Source organism: Cherax quadricarinatus, chromosome 95 (genome assembly GCF_038502225.1).
Source record: "Cherax quadricarinatus isolate ZL_2023a chromosome 95, ASM3850222v1, whole genome shotgun sequence".
Taxonomy (NCBI): Eukaryota; Metazoa; Arthropoda; class Malacostraca; order Decapoda; family Parastacidae; genus Cherax; species Cherax quadricarinatus.
Window position 1 is genome coordinate 9,000,137 of NC_091386.1, and position 20,803 is coordinate 9,020,939.

The 20,803-nt window shown below is 43.8% G+C and overlaps 1 protein-coding gene across 1 annotated transcript in view; it reads left to right on the forward strand.

Moving 5' to 3' along the window:
- The window catches only part of LOC138855463 (ankyrin-1-like), a 154,902-nt gene that overhangs the window by 67,260 nt on the left and 66,839 nt on the right, over positions 1–20,803 (forward strand). The window contains exons 2-4 of the mRNA XM_070104938.1: positions 12,869–13,115; positions 14,672–14,907; positions 17,266–17,560. Of these exons, the coding sequence (XP_069961039.1) occupies positions 12,869–13,115; positions 14,672–14,907; positions 17,266–17,560 (778 nt within the window). The remainder of the gene's footprint in view (positions 1–12,868; positions 13,116–14,671; positions 14,908–17,265; positions 17,561–20,803) is intronic.

Sequence of the window (20,803 nt, forward strand, 5' to 3'; positions counted from 1 at the left end):
CCATACACTCTCTAGCACCATACACACTCCCTATCATTGCCACCATATACACTCCCTCTCACATCCGCGACACACACTCTTCCACCAAACACTCTCCCTCTCACTACCAACATACACACTCAATCTCACAACTATCATACGCACTCTCACCACCACCATACACACTCACTCTCACTACCAGTATATACACTCGGTCTCACAACCACCATACAGACTCTAACACCATTCACACTCCCTATCACTACTACCATACACTCTCCCTTTCACTCCAACATACACACTCCCTCTCAGTACCACAAAACACACTGCCTCTCAAAACCTCGATACACGTGCTCACTCCCACCATACACACTCCCTCTCACAACCACCATACACACTCTGTCACACTACCACCGTACACACTCTCACAACCACCATACACACTCTCACTACCAGGATACTTTCTCTCACTACCGCCCTACACACACACTCTCACTACCACCTTACACACTCCCTCTCACAACCACCATACACATTCCCTCTCACTTTCACCATACAAACTCTTCTTTCTACCACCTTACACCCTCTTTCTCATAACAACCATACACACTCCCTCTAACAACGACCATACACACTCTTCACAACCATCGTACATGCTCTCTCTCACAACAACCATACTCACTCTCACTTTACACACTCCCTCTCTCAACCACCACACACACTTTCACTACCACCATACTCACTCCCTGTCAGTACTTCTTCATACACTCTCACTACCACCATGCACACTCCCTCTGACCACCACCATTCACCCTGTCTCTCAAAACCACCATACACACTCCATCTCACAACCACCATACACACTCCCTCTCACTACCACCACAGACACTCTCTCTCACTACCACTACACACACTCCCTCTCTCTAATACCATACACACTCCCTCTCACTAGTACCATGCACTCTTCCTCTAACTTCCTCCATACACACTCCCTCTCAATACAGCCATTCACAATCCCTCTCACTACCACCACACACTCCCTCTCACTACCACCATACCTACTCCTTCTCACTGCCACCATACATATTCCCTCTCACTACCTCCATACACACTCCCTCTCACCAGTACCATGCACTCTCTCTCTCACTACCTCCATGCACACTCCCTCTCACTGCCACCATACACAATCCCTCTCCCTACCTCCATACACACTCTCTCACTACCACCACAGACACTCCCTCTCACTGCCACCATACACAATCGCTCTCACTCCTACTATTCACACTACCTCTCACTCCCACCATACACATACGCTCTCCTTGCCTCCATACACACTCCCTCTCACTTTCACCATACACACTCCCTCTCATTGCTACCATACACAGTCCCCCTCCCTACCTCCATACACACTCCCTCCCTCTACCAATATACTCACTCTCTCCCACTACCACCATACACACTCCCTCTCACAATCACCATACTCATTCCCTCTCACTACCACTTTACACATTCCCTCTCAATACCACCACAAACACTCTCTGTCACTACCACCATACACACTAGCTCTCACTCCCATCACACACACTCCCTCTCGCTGCCACCATACACAATCCCTCTCCCTACCTTCATACACACTCACTCGCAGTACCTCCATACACACTCCCTATCACTTTCACCATACACACTCCCTCTCATTGCCACCTTACACAATCCCTCTCTCTACCTCCATACACACTCCCTCTCACTACCAATATACTCACTCTCCCACTACCACCATACACACTCCCTCTCACTGCCACCATACACAATTCCTCTCCCTGCCTCCATGCATACTCGCTCTCACTACCACAATACCAACTCCCTCTCACTACCACCATGCTCACTCTCTCCCACTACCACCATACACAGTCCTTCTCTCTGCCACCATACACAATCTCTCTCCTTACCTCCATACACATTCCCTCTCAATACCACAATACACACTTCCTCTCACTACAAAAATACACATTCCCTCTCACTATTTCCATACACACTCTTACTATCAATATACACACACTCTCTCACTACCTCCACACACACTCTCTCTCACTACTGGCATACTCATTCCTTCTTATTACCACCATACACACTCCCTCTCTACCATTTTTCGCAATCCTTCTCCCTACCTCCGTACACATTCCCTCTCTCTACAACAATTCACATTCCCTCTCACTACTTCCATACACACTCTCACTACCAATATACACTCTCTCTCACTACCACCATACACACTTTCTCTAACAACCACCATACACACTCTCTCTCACTGCCACCATAAACAATCCCTCTCCCTACCTTCATACACTCTCCCTCTCACTACCACCATACACACTTCACCTCACTACCAACATACACACTCCCTCTCACTACCACCATTCACACTACCTCTCACAACTACCGTTTACGCTCTCACTCCCACCATACACTCTCCCTCTCACAACCACCATACACACTCAGTCTCATTACCACCGTACACAATCTCAACCACCATACACACTCTCACTACCAGCATACACACTCACTGTTAGTACAACCCTGCACACTCCCTCTCACTACCAAGATACACATTCCCTCTCACAATCACCATACTCATTCCCTCTCACTACTACTTTACACATTCCCTCTCAGTACCACCATAGACTCTCTGCGTCGCTACCAACATGCACACTAGCTCTCACTCCCATCATACACACTCCCTATCACTGCCACCATACACAATCCCTCTCCCTACCTCCATACACACTCCCTCTCATTGCCAACACACACACAATCCCTCTCACTACCTCTATACACACTCTCTCTAACTACCACCATACTCAGTCTCTCCCACTTCCACCATACACACTCCCTCTCACTGCCACCATACACAATCCCTCTCCCTGCCTCCATACATACTCCCTCTCACTACCACAATACCCACTCCCTCTCACTACCTGCATACACCCCCTCGCACTACCACCATACACACTCCCTCTCTATGCCACCATATGCAATCCCTCTACTTGCCTCCATACACTTTCCCTCTCTCTACCACAATACAAATTTCCTCTCACTACCACCATACAAATTCCCTCTCACTATTTCAATACACACTCTCACTACCAATATACATTCTCTCTCTCTAACTACCTCCGTACACAATCTCTCTCACTACTAGCATATCACTCCTTCTTATTACCACCATACACACTCCCTCTCTCTCCCACCACACACAATCCCTCTTCCTACCTCCATACACATTCCCTCTCACTACCACAATACACACTCCCTCTCACTACCACCATACGCATTACCTCTCACTCCAACCATACACTCTCCCTCTTACAACCACCATTCACACTCCATCTCATTACCACAGTACTCAATCTCAACCACCATACACACTCTCACTACCAGCATACACACTTCCTCTCACTACAACCCTGCACACTCCCTGTCACTACCGAGTTACGCACTCCCTCTCAAAACCACCATACTCATTCCCTCTCACTATCACTTTACACACTCCATCTCACTACCACCTTACATACTCACTCTCATAACCACCATACACACTCCCTCTCACAGCGACCATACACACTCCCACTCACAACCACCATACATACTCTCTATCACAACCACCATACTCACTTTCACTACCAACTTACACACTCCGTCTCACAACCGCCATACACAATTCACTACCAACATACACACTCCCTCTCAGTACCTCTTTGCACACTCTCACTACCACCATATACGCTCCCTCTCACTAACACCTTACATGCTCTCACTACCGCCGTACACACTCCCTCTCACAACCACCATACACACTCCCTCTCACTACCACCATACACACTCCATCTCACTACCAAAACAGATGCTCCCTCTCACTACCACCATACACACTCCCTCTCACTAATACCATACACACTCTCTCTCACTAGTCTCAGTAGTAGTACCAGTTCCTAGTAACCAGTTACCAGTAACCAGTGTACCAGTAGATGACTCACTACCAACCGTCTCTGCGTGAATCACTGTCTGTTCATATTGCTGCTGACCTAGCAGGATTTCAAGCGCCCCTCGCCCATGGGCACTCCTCAGGCAGTCAGTCTAGCCAAGGATCAGAGAGAGACAGGTTCGGCTGTGGCGCCCCTCACACACTATCTGTAATATACGTACTACCAGCCTACGTGAGTATTTTTACCCTATCCACGTGTTCGAACCCCCACATGATAAATGGTGGCAACGGTGTGGGAATGTGGAATTAAGGGTATTTCAAGACGTTAGAAGACTTTGTGGGGGAGCCGGCGGGTCAAAGGTCAACCGTAGCTACTCGCTTACCCTCACTCACACCACCCCAGCCTGCAAGCCTGTTGCAGCCTTTTCAAGCTTCCTGGCTTAGTTCGTGTGCTAATTGCTTCAATCTCCGAGGGGTTGACCCGGATTTTGCAATTAAGCCAGTCAGTAAGCCAGACTGTGGAAGTGAACGCCAGTCAGCCTATATCCAGCCTGTCTCCTGTCATCCACCTGCTCCTTCATGCTGTGTGCATCGTTACCCGTCTTCCAGTCAGCCATTCTCGTGGATTAAGCCAGTCAGCCAACCCAGCTTCTAACCCAGCTGAGAGAGAGAAGTAAGCCACACAAGTTCCTTTGAAGTATTGTTTCATGTATCGCTTTGTGCTCCCAGTTGGATGCTAAAGAGTGATTTTCATCATTCCTGTGGCACAGAGTGGCTTATCACGCCACCTTCGTGGGTAGTGAGTGGAGTGCGTGCCAGTGAGAGCCAGCAGGGTCACTTCTGTTGCCCCACCCCACCCACCACCACGGACACCAGCCACCCACCTCATCTACCTGTGGCTGTTTTGCACCCTTTTACCGGGTCCTAATACTGTTTTGGCTCACATAATTGGTCAAGATTGTAGCTGAGCGCCAACGATAAAGCCAGTTATGTGAGTTCACCGAGAAAGCGCATTTCTTCCGACAACAGTGAGTGTAGGAGGCGTCAGTCATCACCGCGCAGGACAACCTTCGACAACCTACCCTCATCACCAGTCATCCCATCTACTACTCCAGACTCCAGTGATAATTTTCTGTTTAGAGACATTTTTCTTGCATTTAACGACATTTGCGTGTGTGAGACATTTATAGTGAATTTCTTGTGTACTCTATGCCTTGTATTTTCAGTGTAGACTCAGTGTTTCTTTGACTCATTATTTTTGCAATATTTTTCAGTGTTTTCGCTCATCTCATATCTTTTTATCTGTTTTATTTTATGCTACTCTCTGTCTGTAGTAAGTATTATTGTGTAGTGTACCAGTCAGTCACTCCATGTGAAGTAATTCATTTTTTTAATTGGTATTCTTTCAGCATTGTATTCTCCAGTATTTGTCATTGTATTTCATGCAGTGATATTCACCCCAGTATACCAAATTATCCATTTATTTCTATGTGTACCTTTTTCTCATATGCCAGCAGTGTCTCATTCCCTGAATTTTTTCGCAGACTGTGTACCATTATTTTTGCCAGCAAATTTTTGTCGTATCAGTCACAGCAAGATTTTGTTGTAAGAATATACTAAAATAATGAATACGTGATTAAGTGTTGTGTGGCCTGCCACTTGTAAGTGTTGTGTGCCCCGCCACTTGTAAGTGTTGTGTGCCCCGCCACTTGTATGTGTTGTGTGCCCTGCCACTTGTAAGTGTTTCACTTCCGTTTTGTTCCTTGTTTTATTTTTATTCATAATTTTTATATTTCTTTGAACAAATTCACTCTTGATGTAATTTCAATTACTTTTAACGTAAAGTGTTTTCTTTACTCTGTTTGAGTAAATTGTTTTGTCTAATTTACAATTAAGAGTTAAAGTGTTCAATCAGTTTTTTTTTCTCATAATTTCTATTTTATTATTTAACCTGAGTTTTCCCAGTGAGACTTTATTATTGCAGTGATTATTTCTACACCTTATTTTGTTGCACTTGTTCTGCAGTGAATTATTTTGTTGAACTTGTTCTGCAGTGAATTATTTTCTTTTATTGATATTTTTATGCATTATTATTCTCAGTTCATTATTGCATCTTGTTTTTCATTTTATTAATTTTCCTGATGTTGTCTTTGCATTATATTTTAATTTTGTTTATGCATTCTTAGAAAATATTTAAATTTCCCAGTTATCTCTCGTTGCATACAATTTAGTAATTTTATTTTATACTTTTTACATTGATTTAAAATTATATTAATTAATTTCTTTATTAGCAAGAGTATTTAATTCAGTCTCCAGTAATATTTTTACTAGTAAATTTCAATGTAATTTTTATCTTGGCCAACAGTTCTTTACATTGAGTTGTCCTTCCTCTTGCAGTGTATCTTAGACATTTTTTATTACTTATGCAGAATTGTTAAGCATTTTCTTCCACTTAAGCTTACTGTGTCATTTCTCTATTTTTTTTTTTTTGCCTTATGCCCTTGAGTAAGTTCCCTGAGATCATGTCCCAGTCACTTTTGAATGTTCACTTAGTGTATCATGCCAGTCAAAGTCAATATGAATCAGTCCACAGTACCAACATTCCCTTACTGACTGAAAGACAATACCTAGCCCTTGAGCAATGTGTTTGTTCTCACAGCTTGTATCTGAGATTTGTTAAAGTGCTGCGAAATGTGAAGTTCAGATTAAGTTCCTATAGATCCGTGAATTACTTATTAACGTAGCCGAGCAGTCAGGCACTAGTAATACTGTCACTCCTGTCTGGACTCCAGCCACAACATCATGCACGCAGGATAGTGCGACTACTATCCTTGCGATGGCGACTTGTTCAAGTATTCGTTCCTTCCCAGGGGACGCTTTGAGAAGAACTTTACCTGCAACGAGTTATGCCATCTCTTGCTGATGCCACAAGCCGTTGCAGAAAGACGTTTCTGTGGCTAGTGTGCTCACTTGAGTGTTGTTGTTGTCCCTTGTGTTTCAGATTGTGATCCCATCCTAGTTGACAGTAATCAGTGCATTGTAAGAAGTTATTTCTCGAGTAACTTCCACGTTGTTAACGTTTGTAAGTGAAGTTTATAGCTGATACCTCGTGTCACTTTGTGCGACTCAGATTGAATATCAGCATTGTTCACCGTGTTCATATCTTTTCTCCTGTGCTTGCAGTTTGAGATAGTAGATTCGTTCTCCCTTGTTCATATTGCGTGTTATAGCGTTAATTTTTTTCAACCGGGGGGAGTCATCCACTCCACCGAGTTTGTTCATTCCTCCAGTAAGAAAGAACCGATCCCTTGTGTTCTGGTGATTCGATTCCTGCTCCAGGAAGATCTTATTCTTACTGTGAAGCCACCAGCACCCATCAGTGACTTTGTCATGAACCAAGAATTACTGTATCAAACAGCCGAGTTGGGTACTCCTAGCAGAAGAGTATACCAGTTAGTAATTCCACAGTCACTAGTGAATGTAGCCTTACAGCTAGTTCACGATGTACCAGGTGTTGCACACCCTGGTATGGATCGTTCAGTAAAACAAGCCAGATTGAAATACTTTTGGCCTCGTATGGCAACTGATATATCTGAGTATGTTAAGAAATGTAGTGTCTGCATGCAACATAAAGGTAATGCTAATGGCCCTAATCCAATCCAAGTGTATCCAACTACTAGCGAACCGTGGGAAAGAGTTGCGCTAGATTTGTTAACTAATTTCCAATGTTCCCTCCAAGGCAACAAACATCTGTGTGTTATGGTAGACCATTTCACCAGTTATTGTAAGTTAGTTCCTATTGCAGATAAGACTGCCGAGACAGTAGCTAAAGCGTTTAAAGAACGCATTATCTGCAGGCATACCACCCCTAAGTCCCTAGTAACAGATAATGGAGGTGAATTCTGTAATGAGATTCTTGAAAATTTGTGTACCTTGTACAAGATCTCTAAATCCACCATTGTTCCTCATCATCCTGCCAGCAATGGGTTAGCGGAACGAACCAATAAGAAAGTACTTGATGTCTTGAGAACCACTATCAATCCCAACAGTGAAACTTGGGATGAAGTTATACCTGATGTGCAGTGTGCTATAAATTCTGCTTACAATGTTTCCATAGGTGACTCTCCACATTATGCATTGTTCGGTGTAGATAAACGTTTGCCTTATGAGTTGTTATATTCTAATCCGAAACCAAATTACAACCCTGATGATTTCGTAGTAACTCGTACCAGCTTAGCTCAAAGTGTTTTTAGAAGAATCCGTGAAACACTTCATAAATCAACAGCAGAATTTACAAGAGTCGCAAACACTCGAGCAAAGCCATCCAAAATCAAAGTAGGTTCGAGAGTTATGCTGACTAACTTTAACAAAACGTCTGCAATGCCAAAGCTTGATCAAAAGTTTGTTGGTCCTTATCGAGTAGTTGAACATATCACTGGTAATAAGTATAAGGTTAGAGAAATTAGTACTGGTCAGTATAAAGAATCGCATTTAGATCATGTGAAGTTAGTATGTGATGATAATGATGTTCCAACCCAGACTAATGTGACAGACTCTGACAATCCTCCTGATCCTGTACTCTCTTCCTCTGATACTCAGTCAGACGATCAACCTGAATGTCATTATTCCCTACGTACACGACAGGTATTGAGAAATCCTCAAGTATCATTTGTAACTACCAATTCAGATTTGCCTCTAATACAGCATGAGTTAGCCAGTGCTACAGAGTTTGATCCTCCCAGAGATGCCCACATGATACTAGTACCATGCACTCTTCCTCTCACTTCCTCCATACACACTCCCTCTAAATACAGCCATTCACACTCCCTTTCACTACCACCACACACTCCCTCTCAATACCACCATACACACCCCCTCTCACTGCCACCATACATATTCCCTCTCACTACCTACATACACACTCCCTCTCACTAGTACCATGCACTCTCCCTCTCACTACCTCCATGCACTCTCCATCTCACTGCCACCAAGCACAATCCCTCTCCCTACCTCCATACACACTCTCTCTCACTACCACCATAGACACTCTATCTCACTGCCACCATACACAATCGCTCTCCTACTATTCACACTGCCTCTCACTCCCACCATACACATGCCCTCTCCTTGCCTCCATACACACTCCCTCTCACTTTCACCATACACACTCCCTCTCATTGCCACCATACACAATCCCTCTCCCTACCTCCCTACACACTCCCTCTCACTACCAATATACTCACTCTCTCCCACTACCACCATACACACTCCCTTTCACTGCCACCATACACCATTCCTCTCCCTGCCTCCATGCATACTCCCTATCACTACCACAATACCCACTCCCTCTGACTACCACCATACTCACTCTCTCCCACTACCACCATACACACTCCTTCTCTCTGCCACCATACACAATCCCTCTCCTTACCTCCATACACATTCCCTCTCAATACCGCAATACACACTCCCTCTCACTACAAAAATACACATTCCCTCTCACTATTTCCATACACTCTCTTACTATCAATATACACACACTTTCTCACTACCTCCATACACTCTCTCACTACTAGCATACTCACTCCTTATTACCACCATACACACTCCCTCTCTCTACCACCATTCGCAATCCTTCTCCCTACCTCCATACACATTCCCTTTCTCTACCACAATTCACACTCCATCTCACTACCACCGTACACATTCCCTCTCACTACTTCCATACACACTCTCACTACCAATATACACTCACTCTCTCTCACTACCACCATACACACTTTCTCTAACAACCACCATACACACTCTCTCTCACTGCCACAATACACAATCCCCCTCCCTACCTTCATACACACACCCTCTCACTACCACCATACACACTCCATCTCACTACCAACATACACACTCCCTCTCACTACCACCACTCTCACTGCATCTCACAACTACCATTCACGCTCTCACTCCCACCATACACTCTCCCTCTCACAACCACCATACACACTCAGTCTCATTACCACCGTACACAATCTCAACCACCATTCACACTCTCACTACCAGCATACACACTCCCTGTTAGTACAACCCTGCACACTCCCTCTCACTACCGAGATACACACTCCCTCTCACAATCACAATACCCATTCCCTCTAACTACCACTTTTCACATTCCCTCTCAATACCACCATAGACACTCTCTGTCACTACCACCATACACACTAGCTCTCACTCCCATCATACACACTCCCTCTCACTGCCACCATACACAATCCCTCTCCCTACCTTCATACACACTCACTCGCATACCTCCATACACACTCCCTATCACTTACACCATACACACTCCCTGTCATTGCCACCACACACAATCCCTCTCCCTACCTCCATACACACTCTCTCTCACTACCACCATACTCAGTCTCTCCCACTACCACCATACACACTCCCTCTCATTGCCACCATACACAATCTCTCTCCCTGCCTCCATACATACTCCCTCTTACTACCACAATACCCACTCCCTCTCACTACCTGCATACATCCCCCCCTCTCACTACTACCATATGCAGTCCCTCTCTATGCCACCATACACAATCCCTCTCCTTGCCTCCATACACTTTCCTTCTCACTACCACAGTACAAACTCCCTCTCACTACCACCACACAAATTTCCTCTCACTATTTTCATACACACTCTCACTACCAATATACATTCTCTCTCTCTAACTATCTCTATACACACTGTCTCTCACTACTAACATATCACTCCTTCTTATTACCTCCATACACACTCCCTGTCTCTACCACCATACACAATCCGTCTCCCTACCTCCAGACACATTCTCTCTCACTACCACAATACACACTCCCTCTCACTACCACCATACACATTACCTCTCACTCCAACCATACACTCTCCCTCTCACAACCACCATACACACTCTATCTCATTACGACCGTACACAATCTCAACCACTATACACACTCTCACTACCGGCAAACACACTTCCTCTCACTACAACCCTGCACACTCCCTGTCACTACCGAGTTACGCACTCCCTCTCAAAACCACCATACTCATTCCCTCTCACTATCACTTTACACACTCCATCTCACTACCACCTTACATACTCTTATAACCACCATACACACTCCCTCTCATAGCGATCATACACACTCCCTCTCTCTCCCACCACACACAATCCCTCTTCCTACCTCCATACACATTCCCTCTCACTACCACAATACACACTCCCTCTCACTACCACCATACGCATTACCTCTCACTCCAACCATACACTCTCCCTCTTACAACCACCATTCACACTCCATCTCATTACCACAGTACTCAATCTCAACCACCATACACACTCTCACTACCAGCATACACACTTCCTCTCACTACAACCCTGCACACTCCCTGTCACTACCGAGTTACGCACTCCCTCTCAAAACCACCATACTCATTCCCTCTCACTATCACTTTACACACTCCATCTCACTACCACCTTACATACTCTTATAACCACCATACACACTCCCTCTCATAGCGATCATACACACTCCCTCTCACAACCACCATACACACTCTCTATCACAACCACCATACTCACTTTCCCTACCAACTTACACACTCACTCTCACAACCGCTATACACACTTTCACTACCAACATACACACTCTCACTCAGTACCTCTTTGTACACTCTCACTGCCACCATACACACTCCCTGTAATAACCACCATACACACTCTCACAACCACCATACACACTCTCACTACCACCGTACACACTCCCTCACACTACCACCTTACACACTCTCACTACCCCCATACACACTCCCTCTTATAATCACAGAACACACTCCGTCACTAAAACCACAATTCACGCTCTCACTACTACCATACACACTCCATCACACTACCACCACAGACACTCCCTTTTACTTCCACCATACACACTCATTCTTTCTACCACAAAACACATTCTACCACCATTCACACTCCATCTCACTGCCACCATAGACACTGCCTCTCAATACCACAATACACATTCCCTCTCACAATCACAGTACACACTCTACCAGCATACACACTCTCTCTCACTACTACCGTCGACGCTCCCTCTAACTACCACTATACACACTCCCTCTCACTACCACCATACACACTCCCTCTCTCTGCCACCATTCACACTCTCCCTACCGCCCTACGCACTGTCACTACCACCATGCACACTGCCTCTCACTACCATCATTCTATCCCTCTCGTACTACCACAATACGATCTCCCTCTCACTACCACCATACACACTCCCTCTCACAAACACCATAAACAATTTCACTACCACCATACACACTCCCTCTCAGTGTCTCTTTGCACACTCTCACTTCCACCATGCACATTCCCTCTCACAACCACCATATACACTCCCTCTCACAACCACCATAAGCACTGCGTCTCAAAACCACCATTCACACTCTCACTACCACCATACACACACTCTCTCTCTCTAATACCATACACACTCCCTCTCACTACCACCATAGACACTCCTCACTGGCACCATACACACTCCCCCTCACTACCACAATACACACTCTACCACCATACACACCTCCTCTCACTACCTCCACAGACACTCCCTCTCACTACCACCATACACAATTCCTCTCACAACCACCATACACATACCGTCTCAAAACCACGATTCACACTCACTACCACCATACACACTGTCACTACCACCATACACACTCCCTCTCGCTACCATGAAAAGAGCTCTTCAGATCATCAATTCTCCATGCTCCAAGACCACTCCTAACAAAATTATAATCCTCCCTAACAACCAGGTTGCATTGAACGTTTCGAAGGTACTCGCACAAACTAACACTAGAGTCGCCATCGAATCCAGGGTAGGAAAAAATGGGACCTCCACGAACTAGTCAATGCAGAACTTTACACTATACCTTGTGGAGGCTGCGACAGAATATATGTAGATGAAACAGCAAGGAACCTCGAAATAGGTCTCAATGAGCACAAGAACGCATGTAAGAACGTTAACTTGAATAACGCCTGCGTACCACATGAAAATTCCACCAATCACCTCATGAAATTCAACGACGCCCGAGTAGTGATCAGAAAACCTAATTTCTGCGGACGTAAATACCTTGAATCATCATTAATCGCTCTTTCTAACAAAACCAGGCAAAAGAAAGGCAGCTTAATCATCTCTGAAGTATTAGTAAAAATCCTCCTCAAAACAATAAACGCTGCCATCACATAGTCCCTACTGCTAATACTACACAAGAACGTAACAAAGGGGGGAACACTGAAACAGACATTCTCAGATCCAACCACCAACAGAAATATTTGTCTGACCTATTTTTATGTTACCCAATTAATATCTTTTATAACCTTTTACTCATGTGCGAATTGATTGTACTACCACAGTATTACTAGTACTAATAATACAACTAATATTACTACTACTACTACTTCCACTAGTATCACACCTCACTGTAAGCCTATATATACCCTCTGTGTCCATGTATTGTTTATAACGGCTTTACAAAGCTTGTAGATTGTACAGACAGATCAGACAGACGACAGAGACAGACGCATTGCACTGCTGGCCTTGCTACTGGCAAGCCACAGTCGCTCCTCAAGTAGTGTCCCTGCGATCCCCGTTGGGGAGGGGAACCTTTACCAGCGTCGTCTTCACCTACATGCACGATGAGCTACGCAAATCGTGTCAAGATCAAGCCAACAAGTGGTACTGTTGATGATTCAACAAAGATTGCTCTTGCAACGGTTGTTCAAGGAACACTGCAAGTTAAATTCAACGCCATTTTGTCTCTGAAAGAAGCATTTATTGTTGTGTGTCACGATGATGCAGAAGCAGAGAAGCTACTCACTACAGATGCCACCACTACACTTACTGCACAAGGGTTTACTGTTATGTCATCTCCTGCCCTCAGGGCCAGGAAATCAGTATTCCTTAAAAAACTAGACAAGATTCTGACGTCTCAGTCACCTGCAGAACTCAAGACATCCATCGAGACGCAAAATACTTGGGCTACTGTTGACAGCATCACAAAAATCCCGAATGCTTCGTCCATGCTCAAGGTCACCTTCACCGACGTCAACATGGCTGCCACTGCTCCGAACGAAGGTCTTGCTGTTTACTACTACTACATCAGTCCTGCCTACATTGAAGCAGAGAGATATCAGTACATCCAACACTGCTGGAACTGTTATTCTTACCATCACACCACCAAAGCATGTCCAGTAAAAGACAAGAAGTTCTGCACTACATGTGGTAGTGAAGGACACACCTTCAGTTCCTGCACCGCTGCTACTCCACCACAACCATCGTGCTTAAACTGTAAAAGTAACGACCACCATACACTGGCAGCAAAATGTCCTACACGAAAGGATATTGTGAAGAAAACACAAGAAGCAGCAAAGAAAAAACCTACTAGCAACACACCAACGTATGCAGCAATTGCAAAGATCCAAGCTAATACTACGAAATTACTTCAAGCTACTACTCAGCCAGCCTCCACCATCATCACTCCTCCAGCTTGTGACGTAACCAAGATCCACTACTGTCTACTATACGCTCACGTGCAGAATATGGCTGTACCTGGATCTTTTAACTCTACCATCAACGAGTTATTTGCACTAAATAATATGCCATCATTCATATTCCCAGCATCTCCACCTTCGGAAGAAATATTAAAATTCACCAAGGACCTAATCAACACCTCTACGCCAGCAGCTCCAACACCATCAACAACTAGTGACGTCACTCCAACAACGTCCAATGAGAAGCCTTCATCGCCTCCATTCCTCAACGAAACCGACCAATCAGAAGCCTTTCCACCAGAAACATCCTCTCATTCGTCCATAGAAGAAGAAGAAGATGAAATGGAAGATGAAGTGGAAAATGTACATTCACTAGCACCAACACTACCATCTCAAGACCCAAGACCAAATACTGTACCAGATGAAAATACCGACGACTATCTTAATTGGCATGGTATATATTTCTGTGCCACAGAAAATTATCCTCAAGCCATGGAGCCAGCTGAACTCAAATCTCACCTCATCCAAAAAACAGTCAAGTTTGTTGAAGATACCGACATTACTTATGGAAATGAACTTTCATACCTTATACAGCAGGCTGAAAAATTAATCGAAAACCCTCAATATCGACACTCGTTAACTCGTCTCATAAAAATTCCTCTCCGACGATTTAAACGTCTGGAAAATGGAACACCACTCAGTTACTTTGAAAAAACAAAAAAACCACCACAAGTCTAGATAATCACCACGCCATTTTGAAATGACCAATCAACGTTTGAGCTCCTCCCTTGTCGCCTGCAGCCACCAATCACCATCAAGAAGCAGAAGTCTTCCATCCAGCAAGTTGCAGAACTGTCTGCAATCTGCTCTCTCTGCGCTCCCCACACGTTCCCTCTACACTGCCTCATAATGCTCCGCAGCTGGGTTAAGCCCTGGCACTTTATCTCATCACTCAAGACATTCCTCTCACCGACTACCCTTCGCCTGTCCCCACTTCCCCATTCACCCACTCGTGGGTCTTACCTGAGAGTATATTGTTGTTGTTGTTGTAGATTGTAGATGAATGGTTCAGAGAACCGACACGTTGTTAAATTAGACACATGTGCAATTCTTGGGTATCTTTATTGAGGAAACGTTTCGCCACACAGTGGCTTCATCAGTCCATACAAAGGATAATCTTGAAGAACAGGAGGAGAATGAGGTAATCAGTCCCTCAACCTTGAGTCGATGTAGTCAGTCCATCAATCTTGAATAGAATACGGCATATGAGCGGAGAAGGAACTTATAAACCGTATGGCAGGACAGGTGTAGCAGTCGTAGGTGGTGTCACATTTGTCCAATGTGTCTAATTTATCAACATGTCGGTTATGTGAACCATTCATCTACAAACCTGTCAGACACCGCAACTTCTTGGGATCTTAATACTAGGGAATTCTTCGCTTGCCTAATTCTTGGGCACAACCTACTTCCACATTGAACAAATGTGACACCACCTATGACTGCTGCACCTCTCCTGTCTACGGTTTATAAGCTGCTTCTCCGCTCGTATGCCGTATTCTATTCAAGATTGATGGACTGAACACATCGACTCAAGGTTGAGGGACTGATTACCTCATTCTCCTCCTGTTCAAGTTTATTCTTTGTATGGACTGATGAAGCCACTGTGTGACGAAACGTTTCCTCAATAAAGATGCCCAAGAGTTGCTCATGTGTCTAATTTAACAACTTGACAAAGCTCCTGGAGAGCGAAACGTTGCCACAATAAAATGTCACATTAGTTGCACTTGTGTCCTTTTACCCAACAATTTAAATTAATCTAATTTATTCTTTATTTGCTTTCTCTTCAACCTTCTTTCTCCACTATCTACCCTTTTATCTACTTTCCCTATCTGTTATATACAAGTCCAGATAATATATTCTTTACCTACTTTCAATTTAATCTTCTTACTTTATAAATGACCTATTTTTTTTTTTTTTTCAACAAGTCGGTCGTCTCCCACCGAGGCAGGGTGACCCAAAAAAAGAAAGAAAATCCCCAAAAAGAAAATACTTTCATCATCATTCAACACTTTCACCACACTCACACATTATCACTGCTTTTGTAGAGGTGCTCAGAACACAACAGTTTAGAAGCATATACGTATAGAGATACACAACATATCCCTCCAAACTGTCAATATCCCAAACCCCTCCTTTAAAGTGCAGGCATTGTACTTCCCATTTCCAGGACTCAAGTCCGACTATATGAAAATAACCGGTTTCCCTGAATCCCTTTACTAAATATTACCCTGCTCACACTCCAATTTATTGAACCATATATAATCTTTCTACCTTTTTCTACTCTACTTTTTTTATCGTTGACTTTACTTGATCCGACTTCTTTCCTCTACCTAACTTCTCTTTGCTCTATTTTTCCTCAAATAACTTTCTCATTGACTAACTTTGTCTTCGAGTTACATTCTCCTTCACGTGTTTTCTCCTCGACCTGTCTCTTCCTTCACCAGCTTATAACTCGACCATCTTCCTCATGCTGTTCTATTTATTCAGTTATTACGATACTGTTGGGATGAACAGCTAGTTATCTGAACCAGTGAACTGGATGAACATTTTAACTTTCAGCTTTCAAGTCAACATAACAGCTTAGCATCTTCAATAATTAAACAAGAAAACATTAAGCACAGGAGTTATGGTACAGCAGCACATCATTAATTTTTTTTGCAGAGTTATGAGGATCAAGTACAACTGTACGAGGAGCTGCTTGATGTCATCAGTAAGAGTGATGATGTCAGTGAGGCGACCCGCTTACTCAGGTCAGGGGCACCCATGGAGCCAGTGGGACAGTGGTCCGTCTACCCACTCTCCCTGGCCATTACCAGCAACCGTCTCAAGATCATCAACCTACTGGTGGCAGCTGGAGCGCCGCTCACCACCACCATCCATGGCGTCAACCTGCTGACTCTGGCCTGGCTCACCCCAGACGTCACTATTCCTGTCCAAGTTGCCATCACAAGGGTGAGTGTTTAGGCCACCACAAGAGTGAGTGTTTAGGCCATCACACGGGTGAGTGTTTAGGTCATCACAAGGGTGAGTGTTTAGGTCATCACAAGGGTGAGTGTTTAGGCCACCACAAGGGTAAGTGTTTAGGTCATCACTAGGGCGAGTGTTTAGGTCATCACAAGGATGAGTGTTTAGGCTATCACAAGTGTGAGTGTTTAGGTCATCACAAGGGTGAGTGTTTAGGTCATCACAAGTGTGAGTGTTTAGGCCATCACAAGGGGGAGTGTTTAAGTCATCACCGCAAGTGTGAGTGTTTAGCTCATCACAAGTGATCATTTAGGCCATCAACAGAAAAGTGAATATTTCGGCCACTATCTTAAGTGGAATTGTTTAAGTTAATTTGCTTCCTCACCACTGACGTACCTTGACTTATAACTTGCTTCCTCACCACTAATCTGCCTTGACCTATAACTTGCTACCTCACCACTGACCTGCCTTGACTTATAACTTGCCAGTTACTGGCTCAGCCATATACTCATTACTTTTCCTTCTCTGGTAACTTATAATTCTTAACTTATATTAACCAATTAACGAGATTAATCATCTTACAGTAGCCATGCTAACTGATTTCTTCATCACCTTTTTGACCTGGCTACCTGGTTTCTTCATTATATTTTTGACCTGGCAATTTGTTTTCTTCTTGTATTTTTGACCAGGTGGAGATATAGTTTTTAAGTGGTTGATGGTATTATTTAATAAATGATTGGCAGAGAGCATGCATAGTTCCTTTGTATAGAGGCAAAGGGGACAAAAGAGAGTGCAAAAATTATAGGGGGATAAGTCTGTTGAGTATACCTGGTAAAGTGTATGGTAGAGTTATTACTGAAAGAATTAAGAGTAAGACGGAGAATAGGATAGCAGATGAAGAAGGAGGCTTTAGGAAAGGTAGGGGGTGTGTGGACCAAGTGTTTACAGTGAAACATATAAGTGAACAGTATTTAGATAAGGCTAAATAGGTTTTTGTGACATTTATGGATTTGGAAAAGGCATATGACAGGGTGGATAGGGGGGCAATGTGGCAGATGTTGCAGATATATGGTATAGAAGGTAGGTTACTGAAAGCAGTGAAGAGTTTTTACGAGGATAGTGAGGCTCAAGTTAGAGTTTGTAGGAAAGAGGGAGATTATTTCCCAGTAAAAGTAGGCCTTAGACAAGGATGTGTGATGTCACCGTGGTTGTTTAATATATTTATAGATGGGGTTGTAAGAGAAGTAAATGCGAGGGTCTTGGCAAGAGGCTTGGAGTTAAAAGATGAAGAATCACACATAGTGTGGGAGTTGTCACAGTTGCTCTTTGTTGATGACACTGTACTCTTGGGAGATTTTGAAGAGAAGTTGCAGAGGTTGGTGGATGAATTTGGTAGGGTATGTAAAAGAAGAAAATTAAAAGTGAATACTGGAACGAGTAAGGTTATGAGGATAAAAAGATTAGCTGATGAAAGATTGGATATCAGATTGGAGGGAGAGAGTATGGAGGAGGTGAATGTATTCAGATATTTGGGAGTGGACGTGTCAGCGGATGGGTCTATGAAAGATGAGGTGAATCATAGAATTGATGAGGGGGAAAGGGTGAGTGGCGCACTTAGGAGTCTGTAGAGACAAAGAACTTTGTCCTTGGAAGCAAAGAGGGGAATGTATGAGAGTATAGTTTTACCAAAGCTCTTGTATGGGTGTGAAGCATGGGTGATGAATGTTGCAGTGAGAAGAAGGCTGGAGGCAGTGGAGATGTCATGTCTGAGGGCAATGTGTAGTGTGAATATAATGCAGAGAATTCGTAGTTTGGAAGTTAGGAGGAGGTGCGGGATTGCCAAAACTGTTGTCCAGAGGGCTGAGGAAGGGTTGTTCAGGTGGTTCGGATATGTAGAGAGAATGGAGCGAAACAGAATGACTTCAAGAGTGTATCAGTCTGTAGTGGAAGGAAGGCGGGGTAGGGGTCGGCCTAGGAAAGGTTGGAGGGAGGGGGTAAAGGAGGTTTTGTGTGCGAGGGGCTTGGACTTCCAGCGGGCATGCGTAAGCGTGTTTGATAGGAGTGAATGGAGACAAATAGTTTTTAATCCTTGACGTGCTGTTGGAGTGTGAGCAAAGTAACATTTATGAAGGGATTCAGGGAAACCGGCAGGCCGGACTTGAGTCCTGGAGATTGGAAGTACAGTGCCTGCACTCTGAAGGAGGGGTGTTAATGTTGCAGTTTAAAAACTGTAGTGTAAAGCACCCTTCTGGCAAGACAGTGATGGAGTGAATGATGGTGAAAGTTTTTCTTTTTCGGGCCACCCTGCCTTGGTGGGAATCGGCCAGTGTGTTAATAATAATAAAAAAATTTGGACTGGCTGTTTGGTTTCTCCATTAAGTTTTAGACCTGGCTGCCTGGTTCCATTGCCAGATTTTTTATCTTGCTATGTGGTTCTTCGCCACATTTTTGACCTGGATATCAGGTTTCTTCACATTCTGGATCTGGTTATCTGGTTTCTTCACCACAATTCCTGACCTGTTAACTGATTTCGAAATCGCATTTTTTTTCCTGGCTAATACTTTTTTCACAAAATTATTCCTTTCTAACTTACTGATTTATCAATAGTTTAGCATAATTAACCTGTTCCCACTTCACTCATTCCTTTCGTTTCATTGCTTCTCATTTACATCCTCTTCTCATTTTCATTAAGTTTTACTTTTCTCAGTTTCAGCTTTTATTTCCATCACTTATTTCAGCTTCACTTATTTCCATCACTTATTTCAGCTTCACTTATTTCCATCACTTATCCCCATCCTGGTTAACAGAATTCATCACTTCCTGTCTGTCCAGGACCAGTTCTTAGAAGACTTTTCCAGAGTCTTGTCCGGACTTGAAAACAATTGCGAGACAATAATACTGGGCGACTTCAATACCTGTTTTCAGCAGCAAAATAACGTGCTATGCAAAAGGTATAAGCAAATTCTAGGTTTAAATAGTTACACTCAACTAATTAATACACCAACCCGGACACACAGTTCTCAGCCACCCTAATTGACCACATACTTTGTAACCGCTCTGAGAACATTAGTCAGTCAGGCGTCATTACCACAGGTCTTAGTGATAATTTCATCATTTACTACACTAGGAAAATCACTAGGGATAGGATAGGCCTACACAGGACAATAAAAATGAGGTCAACTAGAAACTACATTAAAGAAACACTGGTAAATAGGCTACAAAATTGTGATTGGAC